This window comes from Squalius cephalus (assembly GCF_949319135.1).
Source record: "Squalius cephalus genome assembly, chromosome: 6".
Classification (NCBI taxonomy): Eukaryota; Metazoa; Chordata; class Actinopteri; order Cypriniformes; family Leuciscidae; genus Squalius; species Squalius cephalus.
The window spans coordinates 41,170,693-41,191,998 of NC_137127.1; the positions used below are offsets into that span (position 1 = coordinate 41,170,693).

The 21,306-nt window shown below is 37.7% G+C and overlaps 1 protein-coding gene across 4 annotated transcripts in view; it reads right to left on the reverse strand.

Moving 5' to 3' along the window:
- Positions 1-259: 259 nt before the first annotated feature.
- The window catches only part of cntn5 (contactin 5), a 303,188-nt gene continuing 282,141 nt past the window's right edge, over positions 260-21,306 (reverse strand). For all 4 annotated transcript variants that reach the window (XM_079874344.1, XM_079874343.1, XM_079874345.1 and 1 more), the window contains 7 exons: positions 21,074-21,144; positions 11,468-11,702; positions 7,237-7,346; positions 4,995-5,181; positions 2,982-3,094; positions 2,731-2,899; positions 260-1,222 (listed from right to left, as the gene is read on the reverse strand). In XM_079874344.1, coding sequence (XP_079730470.1) covers positions 1,119-1,222; positions 2,731-2,899; positions 2,982-3,094; positions 4,995-5,181; positions 7,237-7,346; positions 11,468-11,702; positions 21,074-21,144 — 989 coding nt within the window. In that variant the 3' untranslated portion in view covers positions 260-1,118. The remainder of the gene's footprint in view (positions 1,223-2,730; positions 2,900-2,981; positions 3,095-4,994; positions 5,182-7,236; positions 7,347-11,467; positions 11,703-21,073; positions 21,145-21,306) is intronic.

A 21,306-nucleotide genomic window follows, 5' to 3' on the forward strand; every position in this document is an offset into this window, starting at 1 on the left:
GTACATTTAGATCTTACTTTAATGTGGTCAAGTGCTTATTGTGATCCAATTACTACAGCAGGTGTAAAGAGGCCCCTTGAGTCACTTATCTAAACACTTAACATTGTATCCTGGGAGGACAGAATCATTCTTAAGCAAAATAATCCTCTCGAAACTCAATTTCTGTGCCCAACAAACTTTGTTGATACAGCGAATCGATCATAATCAATTCAACCGGCACCTTCTCCTAGAAACACACACACCAGAGGCCTTTTAAAAATATACATCACATTTATTTCAACTGTTACAGATCAGCCTTTTTCTTTGTCTACAGAAGTGTTTGGGCACTAGAAGTTGAGTCCAAACCCTTTATCTCTGGTTCGTCCGTCAGTCCCCCTGTTGCCCAGCAACCTTGCTAGTTCTCAAAACCCACCAAACGTAACAAAAATGAAAACAGAAGGTCAAAAACTTGGACGCAGCCGACCGAAACACACCACTGTTCCACGTTTTCTGTTTCTCTAAAGGTAACACAATGTACAAAAAGCAAGTCTGGAAATAGTAAGATTTTCAGCACTATAAAAATGTTTTTGTTTTTTTCTTTGTTGTCTCCACACTCTCCACTTGTGAATAAGAAAACAATGCACTTATTTCTACTGAGCTTACTCTGCATTTGCTTGTCAGGCAGCCAAAGGGTCAAATGGATGCAGTAATGTAACAAGGGAAGCCACAGTGGCACAGAGCAGTGGGCGGCCTCAGTGACTGTTGAGAGCTGTTCTGGGCGCAGTCCCTTACAAAAAAAAGTCCCTTACAGCTTCGTGGAGATTTTAAACAAAATGTCTCCGCACTTTGTACAGCACAATACTACAATGATATCCCCAACAAAGATCTGAAAAGGAAACAAATACGCCCAGAAAACAAAACCAAAAAATATAGAGTTGGAATTGGTGTCATTTCTTGATCCTTGGAAAAGAAGCACTTCCCTTTGGCTGGCCCTTAGATCCTGATGATGGTACAGGCCAAAGCAGGCAGTCTGTGTGGAGGAGGGAGAGCCCATCCTCTTCACACAGGGGTGGTTGGGAGTGGTCGTTCGGTGGAAGGCGGAGGGAAGGTTTAAAGGAACAGTACATGACTTAGTAGCCTCACAAGGGAAAAGAAGGCACCATTAATGACAGGAAAAGAGCAGTCCATGCCAAGCCTGGAGAAAGATTACGCCCAGAGAGCTGCCCGCTCTTTGCACGCACTCCTGGAAGTGAAATAAAAAAAGAGGGAAATTAGATATGTATATACTACAGATAACTACACTCTAAAAAATGCTTTGGGTCAAATATGGACAAACCCAGCCACTGGGATCATTTTTTAATTGACATTTTTAACCCAATGTTTGGGTTGGTCCTTGTTTGACCAACTGAAAAGTTGAAGTAAAAAGAAAACCAGCTTACACTAAGAGTAAAATTTGCACTAGCTGTGCGTAAGTTACAACTTAGCCTAGTTTTGATGTACTGTAAATGGGCACTAAGATACAACTTGCGCACTACTAAATATTTTTGCGTTGCACCATTAAACTTAGTTTAAACTCTATGTTTAAACGAAATATTTACAGAAGACTCCGATCAGGAGTAACAGTTGGAATAAAATAGCAGACTGATTGAACTGCATCAATAAGCTCTTCTTTTACCTGACAGACTTCAATTCTTTAGACATATGATAATGATGATATTTACACTCACTTACATTTTAAGAGAGAGAACATTATGTGAATAGATTTGTTAGCGGCGCATCAACACAAACCGTCCTACAGCGCGCCTCTGTGTGCATCTGTCCCATCGGTCCGTGTTGTGCATGTCAAATAAAATCTGTCGTAATCAGTAAATGTTATTTTTTTTGTATCATTACTTATTCATCCTTATTAATTTCATTTCAAATAGTTTCTTAATGTTATTTACATATAAAACGCGATTCATGATTAAGGGTCGTATTTAATGGAAACGTATTTTTACTGTTAGTTAAGTGAGGCAAAAGAAGTTTGAAATTCCCAGCATTTAAACAACTTCTGCTCACATATTTGAAGGCTGCTTTTGGATCAGAGGCTAAACGTCATATTATGCGACTACACATTACTTTATGGAGAGTTTACGACCTACCAGCTACGTTCTGCCTTATGAACAAATGGTGCAACGGAATAAAGTTAGCGTTAGTTACAAACTAGCTAGTAGTTACTAAGCCTCTAGGTGTGGACTTTACGTTCCAATTTAAGAAAGAACTTATGAACAGCTGGTACAACCCCACCCAGGGCATGCAAAAATTCCAACACTTTATAGTGCCGATATATACAAATGAAAACAGAAATTAAAAAAGAAAGCAACAGACTCAGTGACCTCGAAGTGACCTTTAATCTGTGTCAGTGTGAAAGGCGCTTAAGACTGAAATTATCTAAAAACAATGTTTGAACAGAGTTTGAGCAGCTTTAAAGAGGTTTGTGTGTGTGTGTGTGTGTGTGTGTGTGTGTGAATAAGAAACCAAAAACAAATTTCCAGTATTTGCTCTACTAGCCCATTAGTTCTGGTAGTATAACATTGCATTGCAGACTTCTCTTTACTTTTCAGATGGAGGAAAACTTATTTGGCTGTGTAGGTGTGCGTGGGAAAGTTAATTAAAGAGGAATTAAGCGAAAGCAGTTGAGCCTACTGCCATCTGTACACATGCTCAAATCTGAAAAACCACAATGGGAATGTGACCCGAGCTATTGCTTACCTGAGGAGGTGAGCACTCTGACCTGAGCGCTGGCGGCTCCTTCACCTCCTTCACTGACTGCGCGCACCTCGATGATGTATGTTCCCCCCTCGGGTAGCGTCAGGACAACGGCTGAATTTGGCGTCCTCATGACTTGGCTGTGACCCCGTCCCTCCTGACGCAATAATACCTGCATTGAAGAAAACAACCTTCAGATACGTGCAGTGGCATTGAGTTTCACTTTAGATTCACAGTATTTGTGCGATACCAACCTTGTACCCAATGACTTCTGACTCATTGTCCCTTGCTTTCACTGGATCCCAGGATAGAGAAACATTGTTCCCCTCTTGAATCCACATCAAGTTGCCTGGGGGTAGACTTGGGGCTGAAAAAAGAGAGAGATAACAAAAGAGTAAGATAAAAAGCTCATTTAAAAAATGAAGGTCTGAAATGAGCAATGATCACATATTAATTGGAATTATACAAATGATAATCCTCCTCTCAGGGTCCATTTCTATTCATACATCCTTCTAAACAGCAATATGATGATAAAGTGTGCGAACCCATCGCAATTCGGCAAGTTTCAAAACCCAGAAACGTTTTTAGCACTTCCCGTTCCATCATCCTGAATTCATTAGGTTTTTGGTTAGATGCCTGAAATAAGGTCTGTGGTTAACAAAAGCTCTAGATATTTTTGTTTTATTTTACAACATAAAATACATCAGTAATACCACCTTATGATTTAATAAAAGCATTTACTTCTCTTGAAAAAGGCAATGGCTATAAAGTGGCTAAATAGGACTAAAGAGGACATTGGTCAACTCAGTAGTCTGCTTTTACAGCCTCTATGTGTTTATAATTATGCTCTTGCAAACTATTCCAACGTTTCTAATGTTTTAAATAAATTGTTTGTTAATAGCCTCAATTTAGCTTCTTACTTCTGGCGATTGAATTTAGGCTTCAAAATATATAAAAGTCAATAAAAGTTCAAAATTTGTGTTCATTTGTAAATATTATCATGATGGACAAAATGTGTGAGAATCATAAACTTTTGTTGGTTACAGAGCTAAATGTCTACAGTAATCCAAAAGTCAATGGGAAATATCCCTTGAATTTGTGTCAAGGTAACCAGTGTGATTCTAACTTCCGGGTTGGCCTACAAAAATGTCATCACCGCAGGACTCTCTCTCTATATATATACATGGCCATGGCTTGACATTAACATTTTTGCTCACCAGCCATTGTGGCTAGTGGTTTTCCAAAGTTACTAGCCACTCCGCATTTTCACTGGCCACAATTTTGACATCTATACCATGGGGAAAACAGCCATATAGAAGTTTTTTTGGATTATCTCACAATTTGGCTGCAGGTATATTAGGCTGCTGTCACTTTAAGACCTGACACACGGATCCATTATACTGTTACACATACATTTTCTTAATTTCAAACAGAACATACTATGTTTACGCGAATACTCACCAAGAACAGCATTTTGACATTATTTTGTTTTTATTTGCCTGTTTAAGTGCAATAAGCAGGGGAAAAAAACTTCAATTTAGTACTGAGAGGCAGCTTTATGTGCGCGCACTTTGGGTATGAGCACAAAATCTGTGAGAATGAGTAAAATTCCACGCAATATGCGCAATCATGTCGAAATTCAAGTTCTGTAACCAACCATATTTATCTGGAGCAAATTAAATGAATGAGTGAGGGGAGGAGAGTTTGTGTGCCAACTTCATAACTCGCTGTCAGAGAGATGAGAGAGCGAGAAAGCGCAGCTGGTATCGTGTATCTGCGGAAAATGAGTATTGGAAGCATTTCAGATATTTCAGTATCGATATGTATTGAATAATCTTTATTTTTGGACATAAATCATAAAGATAATATGATCTGATAGAGAGAATCCTTTCAGACCCTCATTACTGTGTGCCTAGGTTTAGTAAGGCACACTTAAAATAAGGTAACTCTTAAAATATCACAAAATTTCACATTATATTTTATAGGTTAGTTCTGTAAAATGTAATGTTGTTGTGCAATTCTTTACATACTAAATGCTATTTATGAATTATTCATGATATTTGTAAATAAATAAATAAAAAATATATATTTAAAATTGTATAAAAAAATACTTCAGTTACTTCAGAGTTACTTCACAGATAATGCAGCTGGCAGGAATACAAAGTGTACATTCCTAAGAGCTTGCATTTTAATTTATTTGTCATTGAGCATTTTATTAATTGTAAAGTTTATTATGCTCACATAGGTATTGCTTGGAAAGAACTCACCATTTTTCTTAGTGCTGATCTTGATGGCTGAGCTGGCTGGTCCTTGGCCAACGCTGTTGAATCCCTTCACAGAGACCAGATACTGTGTGTTTCCCTCCAGCCCCGACAGTAGCATGGTCGTCTCATTCCCCGCTGTCCTCTTTTTCTTCCCCGTCTCCTCCTGCTCAATGTCTTTCCAGAAGCTCACCTGTTCCCAAAAAGGCAATTTGCCATTCATTCATTCAAGATTTTTTGAAGTGATAAAGAAAATGAGACTGAGTTGCCTCAATAAATGAGAGAATGAGAGTCGCCAATTTTATGTAATATTGTGTCATTTGATTTAAATAACTGTCATACATTTTGCATGAATAGCATAATAGGCAAGCATGTGCTATCTCCCGGCGATAAAATACGATAATCTTTCTCAAATGTGTCATTTCACTGCATAGAATCGTTTCCTTCATTCAGAAGGCACAACTGTTGTCTGTTGAGAAGACACTGATGAAGAAAAGTTAAGGGTGAATGATCATGTATGTGGCTCTGTTCCAAAACCTAGTGAGCTGCCTTTTTGTCTACTGTGTAAAAACCGTTGCTGTCGGGGCAGAAACCTTTGTATCTCCATATTTCGTGATTTTTCATAAATCATTACTATTGGTCACCTTTTACTGCACATCTGTCTGTGTATGTGCCTCCATTTCACGGTCTAGGTTAACTATAGACCTGATATAGTCCAGCTATGAGTAACCCACTTCTAGCCGAAATAACATTGAACATTGGTTACATGTTGTTTTTGACAACATTGCTTACGGGATGGAATATCATGCATCTCGCAAGCTAAATAAAACAGTGATTACAAGGTGTTTGGTTTCATTTCTTCACTGATTTCATTTCTTTGTTATCTAATTGATGACTAGTCTATTCTTGGGCTTTGGTTTAAACGTCTATTCAATTTTCACTGACATCCCAAATTTTGCCTTGTTTTAGCCTAGACGTCTGGGCTGTGTTTGGACGGCTATCTTTTAAACACAAAAAAAGCTTGCTGGGCATATTTAACAAATTAAATGTATTAAAAAGGAGCTTGTGACTAAACCTTGTAACTCCATTGGATCTTCAAACTGTCAGTCATAACTCCACCCCGCCTCTATTGTGAATGAAGTGCCATACACATGTTGGACAGTCTCTGCATGTTTGCAATGCAAGGGTAAATAAAGAAATGGTTCTTTGAATAAGTACAACATTTTCTTTGTCATCTAGACATAGCCAATACTGTCTTAAATAGCCACGTGTAGCGCTTGTCTCAACAAAAAACTGAGAACTCACATATAGTTTACAATAACTTTATAACGTGCAAGTTGATGAAAATGTAATAAGATGCACTTACTGCCTCAGATGTGGCCGTTCTAGTGATGGACAAAACCTGTATGTCCGAAATTTGCTGGTCAAAAACCTTATAACGTCAGCTAAACTTGTTTTCTGGTAAAATGTTCATTATATGACATGCAAGTGTCCGACCAATGAACATATATAAAGCCACAATATCAACTGTGACAACACGGTGTTAATTGCTTAAAAAATACAGTGTTTTTTCCCCCCATTTCCTGAAAAGTAGTGGTTTTGGACATACAAGGTTTCTGCCCGACAGCAAATATATGCATCTGCCTTCTAAGACAGCATCCTAACCATCATGGAAACTCATATGTGTATGTTTTGCATTGACTGCGATTTCCAGACAAATACTGCTTTTCAGGAGACTCGACTTTTGATTTTTACTGTTAGCATAAGTGCTAAGCTAACAACATGATACTTTAATGACCATAAAAACACATGGCACACACATTTACTGTAATGAGCAACAAGGTCTGTATTTAATTAGATTGTTCTACACAGCCATTTGGGGTCAGTAAGATTTATTTCTGAAATAAATTAATACTTTTAGTAAGCAAGTATGCTCAAAAGATACAGTAAATGATTTCCATTTCAAATAAATGCTGTTCTTTTGAACTTTCTATTCATCAAAGAATCCTAAAACTGTTTTCAACATTGAAAATAATAAGAAATGTTTCTTGAGGTCCAAATCAGAATATTGGAATGATTTCTGAACGATCTTGTGACACTAAAGACTGGAGTAATGATGCTGAAATATATATATATATATATATATGTGTATATAAAAAACATTATTATTTAATAGATTTAAAAAATATTAAAATAGAAAACCAAAACCATTTATTCATTCATCTCTCTTTTTCTCTCTCTCTCTAACCTCGTAGCCTTGGGGTCTTCCAGGACCAGGAATGGGCGGCTTCCACGTCACTTTAATTTCGGAGGATGAGATGGCGAACGCCTGCACTTCTGAAGGAGGCTCCCTGGGTTCTGCATTTAAAACCAGTACACTTCAGATTCCTCAGCAAATAACACATAATGAATCACTCTATACGCTATCTGCTTCACAAAGCCACATTTCATCAGTATCTCTTATGTGTTCAGAACAGTCAGAGCAAAGAGTTTAAGCGGATGTAAATGGTAAGTTGTGAAGCCCTGTAATCGTGAGGGAGAATCCTGCTGTGAGACTGAGAGGTGACAGAGACACAGAACATCCATCATATTAGCAGCAGTCACGGGAAACAGCGCTTGCATGGTTACCATAAAATCAGCCTGACAAAGTGTGATCACATGAAACTGTTTGGTCCTCTTGATAATTTCAGTTTGGGCAGTGAATGTTTTTTTAAAGGTCAAAAACATTCTCAAAAGTTAATTTTAGGACATAAAACCACAACTGAAATTAAGTAAATTAAAGGGATAGTTCCAAATTCTCACATTATTTGCTCAATGTCAAGTCCAACTTCAAAAAGGCTGCAAAAGCATCATAAAAATCCCCCCAGTTCCACAGACAAGATTTATGTCAGGCTTTGTCACAGCAGTCTTATGGAAAATGAGGACCCAGATGCAGAATGACCAAGGGATTGGATTTTATTGAAAAGGCACAATAGGGATGGTTAGGTGTGAGGATGATCCATAGGACAAGGGGAGACTGATGAGATCCGACCCGGTTAAAGCTAGGCAGGAGAACCGAAGAGATGGAGTAGCACCAGATAATGACAACACTGGAAATCAGGCAGTAGTTTGAGAAAGAGGCTGGAAACTTTGAGCAAAACAGAAATAAACTGACTCAGCACAGCAACTAGTGAAAAGAAAAGAAGTGTCATTGTTACATAATTAACAATTACAGTGTAATTATATATTTAGGTACTGAGTAATATTAAGCAACCACATGTACTTACTATAGGGTTAGGGTAGGATTATGATTTGGTTGAGGGTTAGTTACTGTTATTACTATGGTAAGTACATGTAACGTACAACAAATTAAATTAAATGTATTAAGGACACTGTAAAATAAAGTGTTACCGGAAAATACTAGGAATAAATAACTGGAACTACAAACAGAGAAAAAAAACACATCAAAATAGAAACCAAAAATAAGGCTTGAGAAAACTAGAGCAAAAGACTGGACCTAGACTACTGAAAACTCAAAAGAATAAAATGCAAAACCTAGAACTGGCAGGGAACACTGTCTAAAAAGATCAGTAGACAAGCAACATCTCACACACTACATACACACACAACAAGGAAAGGAGCATAATATAAAGGGATCAGAGCACACGAGGATCAGGTGAACACAATTAGTCAAACAAGGACCAGACAATAACTAAACAAGGGGGTGTGGTAATGGGAAACAAGGAGGCGGTACAAGAGGAGCAAATGGCCAACACAAAGAAAGACAAAGCCATGTGCTCAGGCACAAGACAAACAAAGAAACATTGAACAGAGACCAGGGCCCGTATCCCTAAAGATTCTGAGAATCCTCTCAGAGAGCTCCTAACTTAACCTAAAAATTCCTTGCCAGGAGTTTTAGCTTAGAAGTGATTCCAGAACATTTTCAGTGAACTCTGAGCAAGGAATGGATGGAAAATCCTATCTTAGTGAGGAGGTGTGGTTGACCCCGTTGCTAGGTATGAGTCATCATTTCAAAAGCCGTGATTGGTTGATCCTACAAGTTTGATGAAAATGAACTTTTGGTGATAATGAGCAAAGGATGTACCCTCAAATCAATAAACATAATTATACACTCTAATCTTATGCAGACTGTAATTGTAAATAATATTTCACATTCAAGAAAATATCTGGAAAATGAATAGTAAGCTGTAGGGGTTATAGCCTAACATTAGAATCTAAAATATGTGAAAACTTAAGCTCATTACACCCTGTTCAAATAATGATTCGTGTCTTATTTGCTCATATTAATATCCTAGCTGGCATATTTTGTACTTTCACTCCCATATGGACCCCATTGAAAACAAGATGGCCTATCTCAAGGGGCTGTCCTTAATGAAGTAGAAATTGCAACGTTACAACTCAGTGTGGTCTTAACGAGGGTAACACGGCTCAGCTTTTATCAATGTCTGTGATTGCTGGCTGGTCTATTTATGAAGGCTTGTTAAAAAATAAAATAACAAACATGATTCCTGCACGATCCAATCTGTAGAGTCTCAATAATTCCCTGTCATCCAGTGTTTGCAGGACATCTCTCCTGCCTCCTCTGTTGGCCATTTTGTGCAGCTGCTTAGGGGAACTCCTAAGCCACTAAAAGTCCTCTTCCCTGCTCTTAGCAGATCTCGCCTTAGGAGCCCTTTTAAGCGCTAGGAATCTTGAGGAATAGCTTTTATATTAACTGGGATTTTCGTGTCACTTTTAGGGGAAATTCTAAGAAAACGTCATGACTCTGAGAATTTTCTTAGAATTTGGCCGCTAGGAGCCACTTTTTGCACAAAAATTCTTTAGGGATACGGGCCCTGGTTTCACAGACAGATCTTAGATTAAGCCAGGATCAGGCCTTAGTTTAAATAGGACATTTAAGTAGCTTATATAAACATTCCTTAGAAATGTTTATGTGTGTTTAAACATTCCTTGCATCTTGAGATAAAACAATGGCACTGACATATTTTAAGATATGCCAGTGCAAGTTGCATTCAGTTGAAAGAGCTCAAACATGCATTTTAGTCTGAGACTAGGCTTAAACTGTCAGGGTTCTGAAGTGATATCCCCTCTAGCACTTCTTGACCAGTTTGAATTGTTATTTTGAATCAGATCTCTTCAATGAATCAGTTGATCCCGTCTTGACTCATTTGGTTCTCAAGTTCAACTCCAGTTGAAATGGTTGACCAGCTTAAAAAAAAAAAAACCTGTAAAGAACGCAAGTCTTATTTTATGATCTTTGTTGGAGCTTGAAAGCTGGTCACCATTTAATGTACTTTCATTTTATGAAAAAGTGCAGCGTGAACACAAAATCACTTCAAATCTTAAAAGTATATAAAAACTGTAACACTTTACAATACGGTTTCGTTTGTTAACATTAGTTAATGTACTAACTAACTAACATGAACTAACCATTAGCAATACATTTGTTACTGTATTTGTTAATCTTTGTTAATGTTAGTTATTATTTGTTCATGTTATTTCATAGTGCATTAACTAATGTTAACAAATACAACTTTTGATTTTAATAATGTATTGGTAAATGTTGAAATTAACATTATTAAATGTGAAATTAACACATTAATAAATGCTGTAGAAGTGCAGTTCATTCTTAGTTCATATGAACCTTATTGTAAAGTGTTACCAAAAAACATACTTGCAGATAATATAATATTAATTAAATAAAAGGCACTTTAATTAATGTTTTTTAACACAGTTAAGTACACTTTTAGTGTAAAAGTGCTCTTTGTAACAATGTTAAATGAAAGGTTTTGCTTTAAAGTACATTTTAAATCATTGCTTTAATCTTTTGTCATGCTTGATTATCATTTTAACAGCTTTCAAGTATGTTATTTGATATTACATTTACATTATAAAGTTAATATATTTTAAATGTAGTAAATTGCAACTCCATTAAAAAATGTGCAGTTTCAAATATATTCAATATTTCAAAGACAACATCAATAATTATGAAATTGTATATAAAGATGTACTTAAGTCCTGCTTGAGTGGGTCAGAAAAGCACTGTAAACCAATTGCATTTAGTATATATATATTTAAACTATAATGCAATTCCATTTTAATAGTAAGTAACATGCAAACAAGTGTCCAAAAACATTACATTCAGTTTGCACGTAAGTATATTCTTTTAAAATTTATTCTTCAATACTTATTTTAAAAAGTATAATAAAGTATACTTTTTCACAAGGGTATAAATTCTGCTCTTATTGTGTGTACTGTATTTTGGATTTTGCTTCACTGCTATACGGTGGTAGCCTGTGCCTCAAAATTTGGACGCAATATTGAACTGTACATCCGTCCACAGCCCTGGATTAGCCGTCGTGTGATGTACTTCAAAGTTCAAGAAACTCGGTCTGTACTGTTGAGCCGCACATTACTGAAGTTATATAAGACAGCAATAAATCCCATCAATCGGAGCCCTGCGCACATCTGACCCTCACCTCCTTCTGCAGAGAACACAGTAACCACCCCGCTGAAGGGCCCGTCTCCTTTGTTGTTATACACCCCCACGCGCACCTCAAACGGGGTGAGAGGGGGGAAGGTCTCGTCTCTGTATTTATAGGTGGTGGAGTCTGCTGAGGTCACCATTTTCTCTTTCCATCCACGCGTGCCGTTGGCCCGGAACGCCACGATGTAGCCGAAACCTTCTCCGTTTTGGAATTCTTCTGAGACAGGCTGAGGACAAAAAAAAAAGAGGAAACATTAATATGAGCCCTGGAATATTTTTTTTTTACAGGGTGATAATGTTGAAAAATAGCATTTTTTTGCACTCATTCTGAAAACATAGCTCAAAGAGTTTGCTTAGGTAAAAAAATTCTCTGCAATAGGATCGGAAATTGGAAGAGGATCCTAATAATACACAGCCAGCTGAGCTCTGTGAAATGAGGGGAAGGTAAACAGTTGTGCAGCAGGTAATTTATGAAGACTTTTGGCTGGGAATTATCAGCCCTGAAGATGTAGTAGGGCTAATTATCCAGCACAATTTACTTCCTGTGTAATGTGTAAAAAATTGCTTCTTCCAGGTCAGCTTAGATTTGGTAAGTTTGACATCATTTTCGTAGATCTGCAGGTGGTAGTTAAAAATAAGCAAAATTCAAGTTTAAAATTCAATCATGTTATGTACCCAATGAACTGTAGCGAGGGAACTGAATGTTAAATGCCTATTATCTTAAAGAGTCAACATAAAATCAAAATTGAGCCTATCTACAATCTTAAAAGTACAGTTCACCCAAAAAATTCTGTTATTTTCTCATCGTTCCTAACTCATAAGACTTTCATTCATGAAATGAAAATTGACACCTCAAAAAGTTAATAAAGAGAAGAAGTAATCCATATGAATCGAGCAGTTTAAGTTTTCTGAAGAAACACAATCGCTTTATGTGATGAACATATTTAAAGGTGCAGTAAGCGATTTCTGAGAATCATTGTTGAACAAACACACCCCTCTCTTCATTGCTCCACCCCCAAAATACACAAACACGCAGTGCAAGAGTGGGTGTCTCTTTATCATAAGCAGAAGCGAAGCAAAATAAAGCTTTGTGAAAAATTAAGTGAAGAGGACGAATGAACAAGGAAGAACAAAAAATGTACACAGTACACAAGATTATCTACAAGCAAGAGTGCATTGTTAGTCGCCAGCAACACACACTCAAAACCAGTGTTACTCACGTATGGAGCAGAAACAACACAACCTCAGCGCCTGTTTTCAGGCCTTCCGGCTTAGGTCTCTCCAGCGCTGGAAAGCTTTTCTAATATTAAAGCAGTTCCTAAAGCTCTTGCTTGATCATGTCCATTTTTTTCCAGTGATATTCCACTGGCCTTTTCTCTTTTGTAATGTCTCTCAGCCATCTCTCTTTCTACAGTCTTTCCAGAGCGCAAACGGAACCGCTCGTGCGCGAGGTAAATGTGCGCAAGCAGATCATCTACGGGACAAGCCGGATTCCACCATATCTTTATGTACACAATAATAATCTTTTACATTGTAATCCTTTTATTTTAAATATTTGGCATTTGTGTGCTGCTGTGTGTCCCTGTGTGTTTAATAAGAAGAGTGTACGCGTGTTGTGCACCCGCCTATAGGCGCACATTACTAACACGCTCATTAAATAACAAAAAAAATATTGCGCCATTGACTTTAGACCAGGTTTCAGTTGGTCAATGGCACAGTCTATTTCTGTTGCCTCAAAATAGCAACACGCCAACAATACGCCTGAACACACCTCGTTTTCAGACCAGCACACCCATGGGTGCAAAAATGGAGCAGGACGTGAAAATGATAACTGCGTCAGACTGAAACTAGCAAAAAACACTTGCGCCGCGACTGGCGCTGCATTGCGTCGGGTGTAAGATAGGGCCCCATACATACATAGCTATACATTTCTTGCCCCTAGATTGTAAATTTGTGTTCACCACAAGTCCATATTCATTTCATACACTGTTTTAAAAAAAATGAAATCCAGATTAGGCTTAAGCTAATTATTATTCATAGATAGTTCAGTTAATTATATATTATTGGATATGTTCCCTTTGAAAGAGGCTAACAACTCACCTTTTATGTGACGGTTTACAACACAGGCTAATTTTACAACCTGATCAATGTTTAGCTGAGCAAAAAAGCTATTTTTTCACCAAACAGCTTCAAAAACACACAGAAGCTTTAAATATGCATCCAATAAATAGTTTAAATTTCCATATTTTTCCAGTTAAATTACATCTTTTGTTATGTCGGTTCCGAAAAAGAAGCAACACTAAATGGCACAGAATTACATCAAAATGTCAGAGAGTCCCAAATGAATCCTGGAGATTTTCATTTGTAATGAAACAGATCACTTGTGAATGTCAAGCGCTTGATGATGAGCCTGAACACATCAATTAAAGATGCGCTAATCCAACATATTCAAGACCCGGCACACAGCGAGAGCTCACCATTATTCTGTGAACCATATCAATGTCTTTTCAAAGGGCTTGGTTCAGGCCCTTGAGTAAATAAACTGTGCGGGTGACGACATTTTGCGAATAACGAGTCAAATATCAATAAATGCAGAGCAATGTATGTAAATCCGGAAATCACCTGTGATATTGAATGGTACATTTTATGGTACATTCTGCTCTAGGTCGAAGTCCTTCAACACCTCACTGTTTAGAATTTTCTTTAAATATATAGTATACCGGACCGGTATATATATTTCACATATAAGTCCACTGCCAACAAGCTTTTTACCGTTTTTCAACAATGTTTTTATGTACACTAAAAGTAGTCCACAAAACCATTCTAAAGTCATACGGCAACATAATGTGAGGAAAAGACGCTGCAAGACGCCAAAAATCTTCCCCCTCCACTACAACTCTAAAGTTTTGAATTTGAATTATACATATTGGAAATAGAGTTCAGCATTCTCTTTTCTAAATCACCTAAACTACTGTATTCTTGCTCTGGAAGAATAATATGAAGGAGGGAGTCATTTGTGAACGATTCACTGTTCAAAATATCGCAATTCTGACTTTATGTCTCGCAGTTCATAGTCAAAAACTCGGATTGCAAGAAAAAAGTCAGAATTGCGAGTTATAAACTTGGAATAGCTAGAAATAAAGTCAGAATTGTTGGATATAATAAGCAACTGTGAGGGTGAAAACAAAAAAAGCCAGAATTTTGAGACAGAAAGTAGCAATAACCTTTTTTTTTTTTTTTTTTTTTTGGCAGAAACAAGCTTCCATATAAAAATGAATTCTTCAAGATTGCACTTACACACAGTGGGCATTACTAACATGACATAAAGACTGAAAGCATGAAAGCACTTTCCCTGAAATTACTTTTATTTTCTAGCTGACCTTTTGCTCATTGCGTTGAGTATTCGCAATGTGGTTTCGCATTCTGTTATCTATGCTAAAACACCCAAATTATTCTTGTTCTGGAAGGTTGTTTACAGTCTGCTGGTCACACGAGTTGATTTTGCCTGTCCAGCTGCTGACAATTTCCTTGCTGCTTTTTTCAAAACAGATTTGACACTTGCTTGATGTTTTTCTAAGGACGAGATATCAGAGTCTGTCTGCGACACCTGCTAGGCATTTAATAGAATGGAATGCAATCTATTAAGGGAGATAGAAATTTAATTAAAATGTAAGCCGGCGGAATTAAATCTTGGGCAATTTTAATAATTGACAAACACCTGTACTCTCCTCTCTTTTTGGCAGCGAATCTGTCCGTCATGCCGAATTTTGACTGATTTCCAGCCGCTTCTGAAATTATCACATCCCTTGGCGGCACCTAAAATAAGATGCAGACTTATGATGGGAGAAAAAAGGCTGTACCTTCAAATTGAATACTTAAGCACACGCTTTTAGTGCTATGACTGTAATTAACTCACTCTACTGTTTCTAGGAATTGAATTAACAACCCTTGAACCAACATTATTAGTGCTGGCTGAGCTTTTCTGCATGGGGCGACCAATAAATGGCCGTTTTAAAAAAGGAAAAATCAGTTCTGCTACAAAATGAAGTGGAACGTGCATCTAAAAAGGCTGTTGGAAGGAGTGGCACCCATGGTGAAAATGAAATCTGCTGGCGGTCTGATATCGGCACGCTTGGCGTGCTGCGGCAGGCATCGAATAGGAAGTAGGGCAACTGTAATGGTCCAGTCCATTGCTCCTGGTGCCCATAATACTTTTTCTCTCTCTGCAGACACTAATGAGTGGACGGGGCGAGCTGTTTAGTCATTCATCCTGTTTAATAAGCAGTGCTCGGCCCAGCCGCTGTCTTCCACAACCACCCAGAGATGATTGCAGAGGCAGCACAGAAGCCGGTTCACGTGCCACGAATGCCAAAGCAGCACAGCGTCTTCTCAAATACACTAATATCGATTGGAGATGCAGAGCCAATTCAGTGGTTCTAAAGTGGTTAATCGGGACGCAGATAAACAGGGTGGAGCTAATACGGCTATATGGGACAGTGCCAGAGAGGACGGCACAGACGTATACAATGAGGAGGAGGCTATGTACACACAATCTGCTTTCTGGGATTGACAATAGTATTAACGAACTCTTGACCCTTGAATCTTCTGTTTCTGCATATAGGTCATTTCACGACTGCTTCCATGCAGGAATAATCAAAGTCAAGCCTTTTCTGTTCTCCCAGTAGTCGAGAAAAACATGGTAACAATTTACATTCTAACCTAACTTACTCTCAAAATGCGGGTGTATCCTGAAAATTTAAATCAGTTTTATAAAATGCAGATCATCATATTTTTATGTGCGTACAGTTTTATAGCAGAGTAATCTGAGACAATAATAAATCTCATATGTCACGGTGAGAAGTCTGATTCAATTTAGGTAGTTGTTTTGCAAATAAATAATTCACACTTTTTTTTTAACCCGTTTTTAGATTTAGTTAATTGCCGCTGTTTGTCACTATGTTAAGAATATAAAATAATGTTTTCTAGTTGCATTTATTGTAATGTTGTGGCCAATTTAAATCATTTACCCTACTGTGTTTTTGTGCCAGAGAAACTAATGACTATTTTATCAACTCTGAAGGTAGCTTGCCAAGCCACCTGCTACTCAAAATTAAAAGCCCAAAACCTAAAAGTCAGATTGCAATTATGTCATATTTTTTGTCATATAGGATATATGTAGGGTTGGGTACCGATACCGGGCACCGAAATGGAACCGGAACCTAAGTAACCGGACCGAATCAAAACGCAGATTCAGTGCCACTTATATGCTTTTATGCACCTGTCTGTTGAAATATTTGCCCTCTGGTTCTCCGAAACGGACGTAAGAAGCATCATCACCGCATGTGATCGCTAGTTAACTCTTTGAAGCGTACGATCGTTCACACCAGTGTGATTAGAACGTTCAGATTGCGTGATCATCAAATTTGCATTCGCGCATTGGCTAGCGCTGAGCCAGAGACAGACGCTCTCAGCGCTGTCATATTATATCACAAACTATTCAGTGTTTTCAACCGCATATGGTTTATTTTAGGTTTCAGACATTTAAAGTACTAGCAAAACAACATTTATACTGTAGTTTGCAAAATACACACTGATGTCTATGGAAGCGGCAATAACAATCCTTTCAATTATAAATTGATGATGTGTTTAGATACACATTGTGTAGGTAACTATAAAATTTACTCTGTTCTTCTCACACTTCACCAGCCACTTACTTTAATGTATTTTGGGAGAAGTGGATGAATTGACGTGTTTTAGGCCTAAATCTGACAGATACAATTCTCTGAACTGCAGTGCGTACTAACATGGCGCCCATTGTGCATTATAGATCAACTAACAAGGCCAATTCTATTCCGCAGCTCACTGTCACGGAACGTGTCACAGATTAATAATGTAAAACTACAGATGAGTCTTCTTGCGTGTGTCCGTTTAAAGACAACTGAGATTGTGCCATGGCTTACAGCAGGGATCATGTTCGTACAGTCTGACAAGCAACAGTCGTAAAGGGCTATTATTAATCGTACAGTATGCACCCGGCTTTAATTTCTCTTTCAAACCATAGAGCTTTTACTTTGGCGGAAAATCCGCAGGAAGACCTTAAGGCTTTCCTTTTATTGACAATAGATTTATAAATGATTCTCATTACAATTTTGGGAAGATGATTGGCACATGTTCAAATGCATGTTATATAACCCACCCAAACTCACAGCACTTAGATAGAGTTCATGTGCAGCAACATTTACAACAAACCGAGCCACTCCGAGATACTGAACACACAGGATCATGAACTGCCTGCTTTTAATATAATACATTGCAGCCTTTGCGATTTCATAACTGCATTATGCCATATTGTGTTCTCACAACCTTGCATTGTTTTCGACCAATAAACGTAAATTTGAAAATTGAACTGAACTGGCGAGTAACACAGTGTCATTTACTCGCCAACGCACATTTTTACTTGCATTTGGTGCTTGGCGAGTGTTAATGTCGGAACTTGTGGTCATTTTGAAAAGCAATAACAGCTTGTCAACAGGCATAGGGTTTTAACCACTAATGAGGGAATAAGCAACGGTTAATGTAAAGGGCCTGTGCTAGGAAAGGTTAAATTCCAGGTATAGGAGACAGACCTGAGAACTGAAGTATTACTAATTTCATAAAGCTGCTCAGTCACCATTATGTCCTTGAGTAAGGCACTTGGGTTCCGGGGGGGGGCAATCCAATTAATGCGCTGCAAATCGTTTTGGTTTAAAAGCGTCTGCTAAATGATATGTAATTTAATATGATGTACTATGTGCCTCAAAATAGCACCTGAAGCTCCTGTCAAGATACCTGTTAATATGCTGCTTAATATGATACAGCACAAAAGAATTAATGCTCGAGAATTCTCCTGTGCATTTAAAATAGTCTCCCTGTAAAGCAAACATTAGATTTAAAATGTTTTTAGAGCTCTAAGTAACGTTTCTAGTGTATAGACATATTTTGCATGTTGTGAACTTGGTGGAGGCATATAATTGAACTGCATGTCATCGCCGAAGCAAAATTAAAACTACAATTATTCTGTAGTTACAGTAATAACTTTCTCGAGGGGTTATAAACTCAGGAAGTCATCATGGTGAAAATATTCCATTGCATTTGGAATGAGCCTTATCATCTTTAATTTCTCACTAAGGTACAGTTCTCCTAATATGAAAGTTATTTGCCTGGTGACAGTTGGGCCCGAGTATTTAATAACTGCAAGAATAACCGTCAGTTCAGAGTACATCTGTTCCACAATTCCCCAGTTAATCTCACCTTTAAATGGCCTCACTTGGAAGCCTTTATTATTTTTAAAACATGTTTATGTGCAAAATACTCCCAGCAGTGCACAGAACCAAAGGTGACACTCCATGCTAGTATCCTCTTTACATGGTACGTAAAACTGACTGAATGTTGTAAAATCTCAGACAACAAACAGATGTTCCAAAAACATCAGTTTCAGGGGAATAGCGTTTTGAATATTCAAGGTTAATGATCATTTTAATCTCTCTTGTGTGTCTAAACTTAACATTATCAATCCACATGGCAACGACATCAACTGTAAAGCTTCCAAAAGGACAAAACATCATATTCAACAGTATATTCATATGATTTTTTTGCGCTATATTCCATGTCTTCCGAATCCATTGGATATGCTGTAGCTTTTCAATATCATTCTCCATTCCTCATATTAGAAAATGACTGGCGTGTCATATTAGGTTACGACACATGCGAGATCTGATGGTGTTTTTGGTGTCAATGACGTCAAATCTGGAATGTATCAAACGCATGGATGTGTCATTTTCAGTTTGCACCTGCATGAATGTCACGAACTGCTCGGAGACACGAGGGTAGAGGATCCAAATGCAGCTTTAATCAGAAGGGAACAATCCAGACACGTAAACAAATGAACAGGCAACAGGTCAAAGTCCAGGTAGGCAGTCCAAACAAACAAACACACAAGGCTGGGGACAAGGCAAACGGGTAATCCAGAGGCAGGCAGAGAGTCCAAGAAACCGAAATACAGGGAACCAAAGAAATGCTCAGAGTTGCAGTGCAACACATACAAAACTACGCAGTGATTGAATGTGAAAACCAGGCTTATAAGGGGTGAGCTAAACAAGGTAATGACAAACAGGTGAATGTGATCAGAGAAGATGAGTCCGAGCAGTGAGTATGGGAAATGAAGTTGTGAGGGAAAATGACAATCTGAAATGGAGTGCCCTCTGGTGGTACTCGAGGGCACTCCAGCTGATGACCGTTACAATGAATGAAGCGCGAATCCAAAAGTTTGGCAGTTGGGAAGATTATCAGTGAATAATTCTATAAGTTACAGACAACTTCATATCAATATCATTATTTGCTTACTTACTAATCCCTTGAAAAAATAGTAGTACACTTTAGCCTACCGTTTTTTAACATTAAAATAATTTACTTAAATGCAAACTGAATTTAATGTTTTCGGGCACTTAATTGCATGTTATTTACAATTACATTTAAATTTACATTAAAGGGATACTCCACTTTTTTTGGAAATAGGCTCATTTTACAACTCCCCTAGAGTTAAACAGTTGAGTTTTACCGTTTTCGAATCCATTCAGCCGAATTTCTGATATTTAGAAGAATATCAGTAACCAGACAGTTTCTGGTCTCATTGACTTCCATAGTATATATTTGTTCCTACTATGGAAGTCAATGAGACCAGAAACTGTCTGGTTACTGATATTCTTCTAAATATCAGAAATTCGTCTGAATGGATTCGAAAACGGTAAAACTCAACTGTTTAACTCTGGGGGAGTTGTAAAATGAGCCTATTTCCAAAAAAAGTGGAGTATCCCTTTAAAGGATAAAAATATAATATATATATATATTGGTGTATTTCAAGAGCTGCTAACACAAAATGCTTAAAGGGGTGAATTTCTTTCTTCTGTTGAACACAAACGAAGATATTTTAAAGAATGTTGGTAACCAGACAGTTGGCCATTGACTTCCATAGTATTTTTTTCCCTACTGTGGAAGTGTCAATGGCTACCATCAACTGTTTACATTCTTTAAAATATCTTCTTTGTGTTCAACAGAAGAAATAAACTCACACAGGTTTGGAAAAACTTCATCAATTCATCAATTGGCCAAAACAAATGACATCTGATGCCAACATGAACAGGCTGTGTGATATGCCCTCCATCTACAAACCAACACAAATATGCATAGATATGGATTTACAAATACTCAGTTTTCCTAAAGTACAGTAAAGCTTGCAAAGAATTAAACATGTCTAGCAGATCTGGACTAAACCTGCACCACTTCTCAATCCTTTTCCCCCCGCAGCAGCATTGCCACAAAGCATATAATTTCATTTAGAATCAAGTTATTCATCTGTTCTTATAGGGGACTGTAAGTGTAGCAATCCTTCAACAGGCAATTGCAATGGTGGCAATTATGGCCGGATATAATTACCAACGCTCAAGTCAATTAGCGGCGTGAATCTATTTGGCCAGGAACTGCAAGTCTTTTATGCCATATTCATTAGCATAGCAATAGTTCACAGTAGGGAGTCCATTGTGCATGCTGAGTGCAAACCTACCTCCCAGGATATGACCAGCTCATGCCTGCGGCCGTTCCCACCTCTCACGTTGGCAGGGGCTACTGACGGAACTGCAGATACAGAAATACTGCAATGTAATAGTGCAATTAGTTTTTACTTTCTATTAGCTAAAAGGTGTAAAAATGTGAGTGAATCATTGCATGACTGCTAATGATTAATTAACGCTTGGCTGCTTTGACACATAAGGAAGATTCACTCAATAGGTGTAACTC